Source organism: Callithrix jacchus, chromosome 6 (assembly GCF_049354715.1).
Source record: "Callithrix jacchus isolate 240 chromosome 6, calJac240_pri, whole genome shotgun sequence".
Classification (NCBI taxonomy): Eukaryota; Metazoa; Chordata; class Mammalia; order Primates; family Cebidae; genus Callithrix; species Callithrix jacchus.
Window position 1 is genome coordinate 94,756,720 of NC_133507.1, and position 12,460 is coordinate 94,769,179.

The 12,460-nt window shown below is 43.1% G+C and overlaps 1 protein-coding gene across 1 annotated transcript in view; it reads left to right on the plus strand.

The window, feature by feature from the left end:
* Window positions 1-12,460, plus strand: part of LCT (lactase) — a 77,366-nt gene extending 64,906 nt beyond the window's left edge. Inside the window, exons 15-17 of the mRNA XM_002749479.6 lie at window positions 9,526-9,749; window positions 10,796-11,026; window positions 12,051-12,460. Of these exons, the coding sequence (XP_002749525.2) occupies window positions 9,526-9,749; window positions 10,796-11,026; window positions 12,051-12,271 (676 nt within the window). The 3' untranslated portion in view covers window positions 12,272-12,460. The remainder of the gene's footprint in view (window positions 1-9,525; window positions 9,750-10,795; window positions 11,027-12,050) is intronic.

Here is a 12,460-nt window from a genome sequence, read left to right on the forward strand (position 1 = left end):
GTTGCCTCGGCAATGGCATGCTGCATCAGCAATGGCACAGTACTTCCGTGGGGTGGAGTGCCTTGGTAATGGCAGACACCCCTCCCCCACTGAGCTGCGCTGTCCTGGGTTCAGCTCTGCTTGCCGTGAAACTCTCAACCCCAAGCATTTCCAGTTGCTGTTTTGTTTGTTTTTGTGGGGGTGGGACCCGCCAAGCCCAATCACCTGGCTCCCTGCCTCAGAGCCCTTTTTTTTTTTGAGACAGAGTTTCGCTCTAGTTACCCAGGCTGGAGGGCAATGGCGCGATCTCAGCTTACCGCAACCTCCGCCTCCTGGGTTCAGGCAATTCTCCTGCCTCAGCCTCCTGAGTAGCTGGGATTACAGGCATGCACCACTGTGCCCAGCTAATTTTTTGTGTTTTTAATAGAGACGGGGTTTCACCATGTTGACCAGGATGGCCTCGATCTCTTGACCTCGTGATCCACCCACCTTGGCCTCTCAAAGTGCTGGGATTACAGGCGTAAGCCACCGTGCCCGGCCGCCCTTTTTTTTTTTTTTTTAAGTTGAATGGTTGACTCTCTCCCAGGTGTTCCAATCGCCTGCTGAAAGGGCGCCAGGATCTGTGTGATTTCCCATGTGGCGACCCACTGCGCCGGCTGAAACAACGTCTCTGCCCCGGAATCTCCTGGCCTGGCTTACTGTTTAAGTCCCGTTTAATCAGATGAATGTGCTAATCTGCCTTCCCAAATCTCAAATTGCCGGTTTAACAGGGCAACTAGACCAGTGTATTTTGTACGGAGTGCCGCTGCGCTGCTGTGCCAGTGAAACAGCCACGCCAGCCACGCACTGGCGGCCCATGGGGCTCCTGCACCTGGGAATCTGCTGGTCTGTGGGCAGTAAAGATCCGTCTGGAAATCCGGCGTCCACTCACCCTTTGTGCTTTCACTGGGAGCTGCAATCCTGAGTTTCTCCCATAGCGCCATCTTCTCTCATGAATAAGTTCTTTAGTGATTTTTTGAGATTTTGGTGCACCCATAACCCGAGCAGTGTACACCGCCCCCAATGTGTAGTCTTTTATTTCTCACCCACCACCCACCATTTTCCCCAAGTCCCCAAAGTCCATTGTATCATTAGTAGGCCTTTGCATGCACATAACTTAGTTCCCACTTACAAGTGAGAACATAGAAGGTTTGGTTTTCCATTCCTGAGTTACTTCATCACTTAGAATAATGGTCTCCAACTCTATCGAGTTTGCTGCAAATGCCATTATTTCATTTCTTTTTATGGCTAAGTAGTATTCCATGATACCTATATATGTACTGCATTTTCTTTATCTACTTGGTTGATGGGCATTTAGACTAGTTCCATATTTTTGCAGTTGTGAATTATGCTATAAACATGCATGTGCAAATGTCTTTCTTCTCTAATGACTTCTTTTCCTTTGAATAAATACACAGTAATGGGATTGCTGGATCAAATGGTAATTCTAATTTTAGTGTTTTTTTGAGGTGGAGTCTCACTCTGTCACCCAGGCTAGAGTGCAGTGGCATGATCTCAGCTCACTGCAACCTCTGCTGTCCCAGTTCAAGCTATTCTGTCTCAGCCTCCTGAGTAGCTGGGATTACAGGTGCCTGCCACCATACCCAACTAATTTTTATAGTTTTTACTAGAGATGGTGTTTCACCATCTTGGCCAAGCTGGTTTTGAATTTCTGACCTCATGATCCACCCACCTCGGCCTCCCAGAGTGCTGGGATTACAGGCGTGAACCACTGCGTCTGGCCCTAATTTTAATTGTTTAAGGAATCTCCACATTCCCACCAGCAGTGTAAAAGTGTTTTCTTTTCACATCCACACCAACATCCATTATTTTTTTATTTTTAATTATGGCCATTCTTGCAGGAGTAAAGGGGTATGTTATTGTGGTTTTGATTTGCATTTCCCAGATAATGTTTATCTTTGTTTTTGTTGGCATTTGCTTTTGGGTTCTTGGTCATGAACTTTTTGCCTAAGCCAAATCTGGAAGAGGTTTCCCAATGTTATCTTTCAGAGTTTTTTGGTTTCAGATCTTAGATTTAAGTCTTTGGTCCATCTTGAGTTGATTTATGTATAAGGTGACAGATGAGGATCCAACTTCATTCTTCTCCATGTGGCTTGCCAATAATTTCAGCACTCTTTCACCTTTGAATAAGGTGTCCTTTCCCCATTTTTATGTTTTTGTTTGCTTTGTAGAAGATCAGTTGGCTGTAAGTATTTGGTTTTATGTATGGGTTCTCTATTTTGTTCCATTGATCTACATGCCTATTTTTATACTAGTACTATGCTGTTCTGGTAACTGTAGCCTTGTGGTATAGTTTGAAGTTGGGTAATGTGATGCATCCAGATTTGTTCTTTTTTTTTTTTTTTGAGACGGAGTTTCGCTCTTGTTACCCAAGCTGTAGTGCAATGGTGCGATCTCGGCTCACCGCAACCTCCGCCTCCTGGGTTCGGGCAGTTCTCCTGTCCCAGCCTCCTGGGATTACAGGCTACTAATTTTTTGTATTTTTAGTAGAGACGGGGTTTCACCATGTTGATCAGGATGGTCTCGATCTCTTGACCTCGTGATCCACCCACCTTGGCCTCCCAAAGAGCTGGGATTACAGGCGTGAGCCACTGCACCCGGCCCAGATTTGTTCTTTTTACTTAGTCTTGCTTTGGCTACATGGGCTCTTTTTTTGTTCCATATGAATGTTGAGTGTTTTTTTGTTTTTTTTAGTTGTGTGAAGAATAATGATGATATTTGGGTGAAAATTGCATTTAATTTATAAATTGCTTTTGGCAATATGGTCATTTTTCACAATATTAATTCTTCCCATCCATGAGCATGGGATGTGTTTCCATTTGTTCATGTCATCTATGATTTCTTTCAGCAGTGTTTTATAATTTTCCTTGTAGAGAGATCTTTCACCTCCTTCTGTTAGGTGTTTGTTTTTTCTTTCTTGTAGCTGTTTTAAAAGAGGTTGAGTTATTGATTTGATTCTCAGCTTGGTCACTGTTGGTTTATAGCAGTGCTAATTTATGTACATTGATTTTGTATTCTAAAACTTTACTGAATTTATCAGATCTAGAAGCTTTTTGGATGAATTTTTAGGGTTTTCTAGGTATATGATCATATCATCAGTGAACAGCATGGTTTGACTTCCTCTTACAGATGTGGATGTCCTTTATTTCTTTCTCATGTCTGATTGCTGAGGCTAGAACTTTCAGTACTATGTTGAATAGAAGTGGTGAAATGGACATCCTTGTCTTGTTCCAGTTCTCAGGGGGAATGCTTCCAACTTTTCTCTGTTCAGTACAATGTTGGCTGTGGGTTTGTCATAGATGGCTTTTATTGCCTCTATACCAATTTTGCTGAAGGTTTTAATCACAAAGTGATGCTGGATTTTGTCAGATGATTTTTCTGCAAATATGAAGATGATCATATGATTTTTGTTTTTAATTCTGTTTATGTGCAAAATCACATTGACTGACTTGCTTATGTTAGACCATCCCTGCATCCCTGATATGAAACCCACTCGATCATATCTTTTTGATACGCTGTTGGATTCAGTTAGCTAGTATTTTGTTGAGGATTTTTGCATCTGTGTTCATCAGGGATATTGGTCTGTCATTTTCTTTTTTTGTTATGTCCCTTCTTCGTTTTGGTATTGGCTTCATAAAATAATTTAGAGAGGGTTCCCTCTTGATCTTTAGGAAAAGTTTCAGTAGGATTGATACCAATTCATATTTGAATGTCTGATAGAATTCAACTGTGGATCCATCTGGTCCTGGATTTTCTTTTGTTGGCAATTTTCATTACTGTTTCAATCTTGCTACTTGTTATTGGTCTGTTCAGAGTTTTTATTTCTTCCTGGTTTAGTCTAGGAGGCTTCTATAATTCCAGGAGTTATTTGTCTCCTCTAGGTTTTCTAGTTTGTGTGTGTAAAAGTGTTCATAGTAGCCTTGAATGATCTTTTATATTTCTGTGGTATTGGTGTTAATATCTCCTGTTTCATTTCTAATTGCACTCACTTGGATCTTCTCTCTTTTCTTGGTTAATCTCACTAATGGGCTATCGATTTTATCTTTTTTTTTTTTTAAATGTAAGTATCTAGTTTTATTTATTTAGTCCATAGTACATGTTGACAAAGGGGGAGATTTTGTTTATCTTTTCAGAGCACCAGCTTTTTGTTTCAATTGTCTTTTACATTTTTTTTTTTTGTTTCAATTTCATATAGTTCTGCTCTGATCTTTGTTCTTTCTTTTCTTCTGCTGGATTTGGGTTTAATTTGTTCTTGTTTCTCTAGTTCCCTGACGTATGAGCTTAGATTGTCTGTTTGTGTTCTTTCAGACTTTTCAATGTAGACATTTAATGCTATAACCTTTTCTCTTAGCACAGCCTTTGTTGTATCCCAGAGGTTTTGCTAGGTTGTGTCACTATTATCAATCACTTCAAATAATTTTTAAATTTCCATCTTGATTTTATTGTTGACCCAAAGATCATTCAGGAGTAGATTATTTAATTTCCATGTATTTGTGTCATTTTGAGGGTTCCTTTTGGAGTTAATTTCAAATTATATACCACTGTAGTCTGAGAGAGTACTTGATATAATCTTGATTTTTCTTAAATTCATTGAGACTTGTTTTGTGGCTTATCATATAGTCTTATCTTAGAGAACATTCCATGTGCTGATGAAAGAATGTGTATCCCGCAGTTGTTGGGTACAGTTTTCTGTACATATCTCTTAAGTCTATTTGTTCTAGGGTATAGTTTAAGTTCATTGTTTCTTGGTTGACTTTCTGTCTTCATTACCTGTCTAGTGCAGTCAGTGGAGTATTGAAGTCTCCCATTATTATTGTGTTGTCATCTATCTCATTTCTTAGGTCTAGTAGTAATTGTTTTATAAATTTGGACACTCCAGTGTTAGGTGCATGTATATTATATTTAGGATTATGATATTTTCCTGTTGGACTAATCCTTTCATCATTATATAATATCCCTCTTTGTCTTTTTTTTTTTCTTTTTAAACGAAGTCTCACTGTGTCACCCAGGCTGGAGTGCAATGGCACGATCTCAGCTCACAGCAACCTCTACCTCCCTGATCCTATCGACTCTCCTGCCTCAGCCTCCCGAGTAGCTGAGATTACAGGCACATGCCACCATGCCCAGCTAATTTTTGTATTTTTAATAGAGACGGGGTTTCACCATGTTGGTTAGGCTGGTCTCGAACTCCTGACCTAGTGATCCGCCTGCCTCGGCCTCCCAAAGTACTGAGATTACAGGCCTAGGCCACTGTACCCGGCCCCATCTTGGTCTTTTTTAACTGTTATTGCTTTAAGTCTGTTTTGTCTGATGTAAGAATAACTGGCTGGGTGCAGTGGCTCATGCCTGTAATTCCAGCACTTTGGGAGGCCAAGGCGGGTAGGTCTTGTGAGGCCAGGAGTTTGAGATCAGCCTGACCAATGTGGCGAAACCCTGTCTCTACTAAAAATACAAAAATATTAGCCAGGCGTGATGGCACATTCCTGTAATTCCAGCTACTTGGGAGGTTGAGGCAGGAGAATCACTTGAGCCAGGAGGCAGTGGTTGCAGTGAGCCAAGACTGTGCCATTACACTCTAGCCTGGGCAACAAGAACAAAACTCCATCTCCAAAAAAAAAATAAGAAGAATACCTACACCACACCTTTGGTTTCCATTTGCATGGAATATCTTTTTCCACTCCTTTACCTTTAGTTTATGTGAGTCCTTATATGTTAGATGAGTCTCTGAAAGACAGCAGATACTTAGTTGGTAGAATTTTATCCATTCTGCCATCTGTATCTTTTAAGTCGAGTATTTAGGCATTTACATTCAATATTAGTATTGAGATGCGAAGTGCTGTTATATTCATTGTGCTAGTTGTTGCCTGAGTACCCTTTTTTTTTTCCTTTGTGTCATTGCTTTATATAGGCCCTGTGAAGTTCTATTTTGAGTTTCTATTTTTCTATTTCATGGTTTTGTTTCAAGATTTATAACTCCTTTTAGAATTTCTTGTAGTGCTGGCTTGGTAGTGGCAAATTATCTCAGCATTTGTTTGTCTGATAAAGACTATCTCTCTGTCATTTTTGAGGCTTAGTTTCGTTGGATACAAAATTCTTGGCTGATAATTATTTTGTTTAAGTAGGCTAAAGATAGGACCCCAATCCCTTCTGGCTTGTAGGGTTTAAATCTGCCGTTAATGTGATAGGTTTTCCTTTATAGGTTATCTGATGCCTTTGCCTCACAGCTCTTAAGATTTTTTCCTTCATCTTGACTTTAGATAACCTAATGACTATGTGCCTAGTTGATTACCTTTTGTGGTGAATTTCCCAGGTGTTCTCTAACCCTCTTTTGTTTGGATGTTTAGACTCTAGCAAGGTCAGGAAAGTTTTCCTCAATTATTCCCTCAAATAAGTTTTCCAAACTTTTAGATATCTCTTCTTTCCCAGGAACCCCAGTTATTTTTATGTTTGGTCATTTAAAGTACTCTCAAATTTCTTCGACATTTTGTTCATTTACAAATTTTTTTTGTCTTTGTCAGGTTAATTTGAAAGCCTTATCTTCAGGCTCTGAAGTTTTCTCTTCTGTTTGTTCTAGTCTGTTGTTGAAACTTTCCAGCATATTTTGTATTTCTCTAAGTGTGTCTTTCATTTCCAGAAGTTGTGATTTTTTTTCTTTTTTCTTTTTTCTTTCTTTTGAGACGGAGTTTTACTCTTTTGCCCAGGCTGGAGTACAGTGGCACAGTCTTGCCTCACCACAACCTCCACAACCTGGTTTCAAGTGATTCTCCTGCCTCAGCCTCCTGAGTAGCTGGGATTACAGGCATCCACCAACACACCTGGCTGATTTTTTGTATTTTGTTTTTAGCAGAGATGGGGTTTGACCATGTTGGCCAGGCTGGTCTTGAACTCCTGAACCTGTGATCCATTCGCCTTGGCCTCCCAAAGTGCTGGGAGGTATAAGCCACTGTGCCTGGCCTATTGTTTTTTCTTTATGATAAATATTTATCTAGAGACTTTGTCATCCATATCTTGTATTGTTTTTTAAATTTCTTTAAGGTAATTTTCACCTTTCTCTAGTACCTCCTTGAGTAGCTTAATAACCTTCTGAATTCTTTATCTGGCAATTCAGAGATTTCTTCTTGGTTTTGATCCATAATTGGAGAGCTAGTGTGATCTTTTGTAGATCTTATAGAACCTTGTTTTGTTATATTACCAGAATTAACTTTTCCGGTTTCTTCTCATTTGGGTAGACTGTCTCAGTGGAAAGATCTGGAACTCAAGGGCTGCTGTTCAGATTATTTTGTCTCACAGGTGATCCCTTGATGTGGTGCTTGCCCCATTTCCCTAGGGATGGGACTTCCTGAGAGCCAGACTGCAGTGATTGTTGTTGTTCTTCTGGGTCTATCCACCCAGCAGGACCACTGGGATCTGAATTGTTTCTGAGGAATGTCTGCAAAGAGTCCTATGATGTGATGTGTCTTCAGGTCTCCCAGCCATGGATACCAGCATCTGCTGGAGTGGAGGTGGCAGGGGAGGCAAGTGGATTCTGTGAGTCCTTGGTTGTAGTTTTGTTTGATACACTGGTTGTCTCAAATGCTGGTTATGCTAGCAGTGGAGTTGTCATGTGGACAGACTCAAGACTTCTGATTAGCCAGGATGTTGCAGGCAGTGGAATTAGCTTTGTTTTCTCCTTCTTTGGAGCAGGATTGCTTTGTTATGAGTTGCTGTAATGGCATGAACTGGTTGGCCACCAGCTGTGGGTGGCAGTAGAAGGGGAAAGCCTCCCCAGCTTCTACACAGCCAGCAAGGCCAGTCTCACTCCTGCTGTGCCCTGCCAACAGTGCACGGGGCAGAGATCTCGCCCCAGGCTACAAGCCTCCTCTCTGAGAAAGCAAGCAGGGTTTCAAGCCTTGCCTCCTGCCCCCACCTGCCCACACTGTTGACTGTGGCTTCCGTGCTTTTTTATCTGCATTTTTTGTTTGCCCCCAAGATTCTGCTCAGGAAAATTCATGCTTCTAGTTGAAATTAAGTTCAGCTGTAAGCTTCTTTTATCCTGCCCCTCCCTAATTTCACTGGCTTTCTTCCCCAAGGACCCCTGTCAGATAAAGTCAGGGATGGCTTCCCTGGGCTCAAGCTGGGGGCAGGGAGTAGCTACAGGGCTCTTCTCACTGCTTCTTCTACTTTTATATTTTGCTCGGCTCCCTAAACCCACTTGAGCTCTAGGTAAGGCTAAATCCTTCTTCGATGATCTGTGTTTCAGGTCCCCAGACAGGATGTATGTTCAGAGGCATACTTTCCCCTCACACTTCGGGAACCCAGTTTTGCAGCTATCTCATGGAGTCTGCAGCAGCATTCTCCTTCTTCTGAAGGGTCTGTGAAACCTTTCCATTTTTCTGGAATGTTCCTGCAGTGGTTCTTGGAGCAATACAGCTCACAACATGAGTCTCTACACACTGTTCTGTCCATCCAAGTGGGAGCTATGCCTAAGTCCTGTCTCCTATCCACCATTTTCTGAAAATCTCATCTGGTTCCTTTTTTATCAAGCATCTTTCTATACCAGTAGCTCTTACTGAGTCCAGGTTCTTTCTTTGAAAACCAGCCCCTCCACTCTCACTGCATCCTGAAACCCCCCCAAGTCAGGCTCACCAAGGGGGCACTGAGTAAATTCCAGACCACCCCTCTAGTCCTGATTCTCCCTCCCTTATCCACCTCATGTGCCTCATTAGCCCTGGAGCTGTCTCCTCAGAGACCTTCACTAGTGCTTATGAAATGGCCCACATTCAATTCAGCTGAGTCACATAAATCCAGGTGTGATAAAACTAACATTTTTTTTACCCGCCTGATCTGGGTGTAAGAAGTGTCTAAATGCTTTGTCCTTCTTTGACATGTGTGACTCCAGGTGATCAGGCTTCTGTGGCTTCCCCCAGCAGGCACCCCTGTGGCAGGAGCTGTCTCCTCTCCTTGTCCATCACTGAAGGGAGAGGCCAGGCTCTTGGACACTTGAACAAGGTCCCAGCCTGTCTGCTACCTGTCATCCCACAAAGCAGGGCCCCAAATATTGGTGCCTGTGGCCGCACCCATGGTCGGCATGTGGCATTGACTAGACATAGGTGACTTGGGGGAACCCATTCTCTGAAGACACAGCACTGGCATCCATCGGTAAGCCTGGAGCTGGGGACACCCAGAGCCTTTCATAGCTGGTGTAAGGAGCCATCTGTTCAGAGTGGTGGAGGGGTGGGCTCCATGAGTAAGACCATGTTCTACACAGGCAGAGAACTTGAAGGACGGAGAGCTGAGTGGCTTGTCCAATGCTATACCAGCACTGAGTGCAGGCAGCTAGAACCAGCGAAAGGAGGAGAACTTGAAGCAATTTGATTCTTCCGGGTTTAGTGTAATTCTTAAGGCTAGACAAAACCTAAGGCTTTTTCTGGTCTAAGTCCTGTTTTGTGTAAAGGGCCTCTTGAGATGTACAAAACAAGACCTAATCTTTAACTTTTGAACCTGTAGAGGAGTTGCCTCCATCACAGATCGCTCGTGGCCAGACTCTGGCTCCTACTGGCTGAAGATAACACCATTTGGCTTCAGGAGGATCCTGAACTGGTTAAAGGAGGAGTACAATGACCCTCCGATTTATGTCACGGAGAATGGAGTGTCCCAACGGGAAGAAACAGACCTCAATGACACTGCGAGGATCTACTACCTTCGGACTTACATCAACGAGGCCCTCAAAGGTACAACGGGCCTGCACTTCCTCAGTGTGCACCTTTCCCTGTTGGAAACACCTGCCATCTGCAGGAGGGTGATACAATGTCCTTGGGCCACAGTAAGAAGAAAACAATAAGGCTTCTTGCGCCTGTTGGGTTTAAGCCTTGCATTAGGGCTGCGCTGAATTTTTTTCCTTCCTCCATCTAAGCTCAGCAAGCAAGCCCAGTGGCCTGATGCCACCAAACCCTAGCTCCTGGCCTGAGTCACTTGCTCCCCTTGATTCTCCCTGATTTCGAACAGCAGTGCCCTCCTGAGAATGGTCTGGGTAGGGCCCGGGAGAAGTAGGCTGGGTGGTTGCCTATAGGGTCTCTTGGTTTCCAAGCAAAAGTTTCAGACTCCTGGCTCAGCCCTAACAACTTGAGATGGGATCATGAGGATAAGAGAATGGAACAAATACTGAGTAAAAGAGCCAGCAATGCAACAGCAAAGTAATTAGAAAAATTCTACCCAGCTGAAATCTATTCCATCTAAGAGCTATTTTCTATAGGAAGGAGCATTAACATTCTATGGCACTGACCAAGGCCATGGATAGGAGTATAGATGACCCAGGGGAATGGCTTGGGGGAGCCCATTCTCTGAAGACACAGCACTGGCATCCATTGGAAGCCTGGAGCTGGGGACACCCAGAGCCTTCCATAGCTGGCGTAAGGCACCATCTGTTCAGAGTGGTGGAGGGGTGGGCTCCATGAGTAAAACCATGCTCTGAAAGTACAATGCCTCCATCAACAAACATTTATTTTCTTTGAATGTTCCACCTGTATTCCCAACTCCCATTCAGGGCTGAGCTTTTCTAGAAAGATGCTGGTAGCTCTGCATCTCCAACCACAGAGGACCCACTAATAATCACTACATGCAAAGGGACATCTATCTCACAGAGCTAAAGCCAAATCTTACCACCATCTGTGAGTCAGGGCAGTGGGGAGAGCAGTAGGCAGACCTGGCTTCCAAAGGCCTGGCAGGAAGTTACCTTATAAGATAGGAAACTTATGCCCAGGCCTCTGTGTTTGAGCAGCTGTGCAGGACAAGGTGGACCTTCGAGGATACACAGTTTGGAGTGCGATGGACAATTTTGAGTGGGCCACAGGCTTTTCAGAGAGATTTGGTCTGCATTTTGTGAACTATAGTGACCCTTCTCTGCCAAGGATCCCCAAAGCATCGGCCAAGTTCTATGCTTCTGTGGTCCGATGCAATGGCTTCCCTGACCCCGCTACAGGGCCTCACGCTTGTCTCCACCAGCCAGAAGGTAAGATGTGGCTCTGGGAAGGAATAAACCCTAGTGGGAGGGGCAGGTGGAAGGGCCTCTCAGTCTATTTTCTTCTAGTTTATTACCCTCCTCTCCGCCTGTCCATCCCCTTCATTCATTCATTCAACAAATGTTTATTTTCTTTGAATGCTCCAGACATTTTCTGGGGTGGAACAAAGGACACTTAGGGTCAATGTTATACCTAGAAACCAGAGCCCTGGTCTGGGAATGGGCAAGTCTAGATTCTTCTTCCAGCCCTACCACTAATTTGCTGTGCACCCATAGGTAAAATACCAGGCACATGCTTCTGGGCAGTTACAAGGATCAAATAAAGGGACCATGAAAGTACAGTGTCTGCACAATGGGGGTGCCCCATATTTGTTGAAAGAAAGAGTATCAATCACTACACAAGTGTAAACAACAATTAGCCAGTTTTGATTATACAGGCTAAGAATCCCTCATCTGAAAATTCAAAATCCAAAATACTTCAAAATCTGAAACTTTTTGAGCACTGGCATGACAGACATCACAATGGAAAATTCAACACCTGACCCCCTGTGACAGGTCACAGTCAAAACAGTTAAAAGCTTTGTTTCATGCACATAATTACTTAAAATATTGTATAAAATTACCTTCACACGATGTGGATAAGTTGCATATAAAAATATATATGAATACCTGGGTCTCATCACCAAAATATCTCATTATGTATATGCAAATATTCCAAAATCTTAAAAAAAAAAAAAAATCACAAATCTGAAACACTTGTGATCCCAAGCAATCATGTCAGATAAGGGATATTCAACCTGTATTCTAATTGCTGATAGAGATGTTTAAAAAATACAACTGCTTAACTTCACTCAGAGGCTCCTGACACACAGTTGAAAGAGGATGGGTACCTGTACCTCGGCAGTCCGTCAGTTGGCTGTGCAGATTTGGGGTACCATGCAGCCTCTGCTGGGGTCTCAGAGATCTGAGAACTCAATCAGTACCAGAACATCAACCACCCTGTGTCCTCTCCTAGATGCTGGACCCACCATCAGCCCCGTGAGAGAGCAGGAGGTGCAGTTCCTGGGGCTAATGCTCAGCACCACAGCAGCACAGACAGCTTTGTATGTTCTCTTTTCTCTTGTGCTTTCTGGAGTTTGTGGCATGGCATTTCTGTCATATAAGTACTGCAAGTGCTCCAAGCAAGAGAAAACACAACGAAGCCAACTGGAATTGAGCCCAGTTTCTTCATTCTGATGAGTTACCATCTCCTCAAGATCTGTGAAGCAGGCGTAGTTTCCTCCTCTACCTTTGTCGGCCACCAAACTCCTTAGGGTCTTGGACTCTGTTCATACTGGACTTCTCTCCATATAGTTCCGTGCATCATTAGAGATGACTTTAATCTTGATGAATTTTGAGTTATTGATTAAAATGGAAATATCTGCA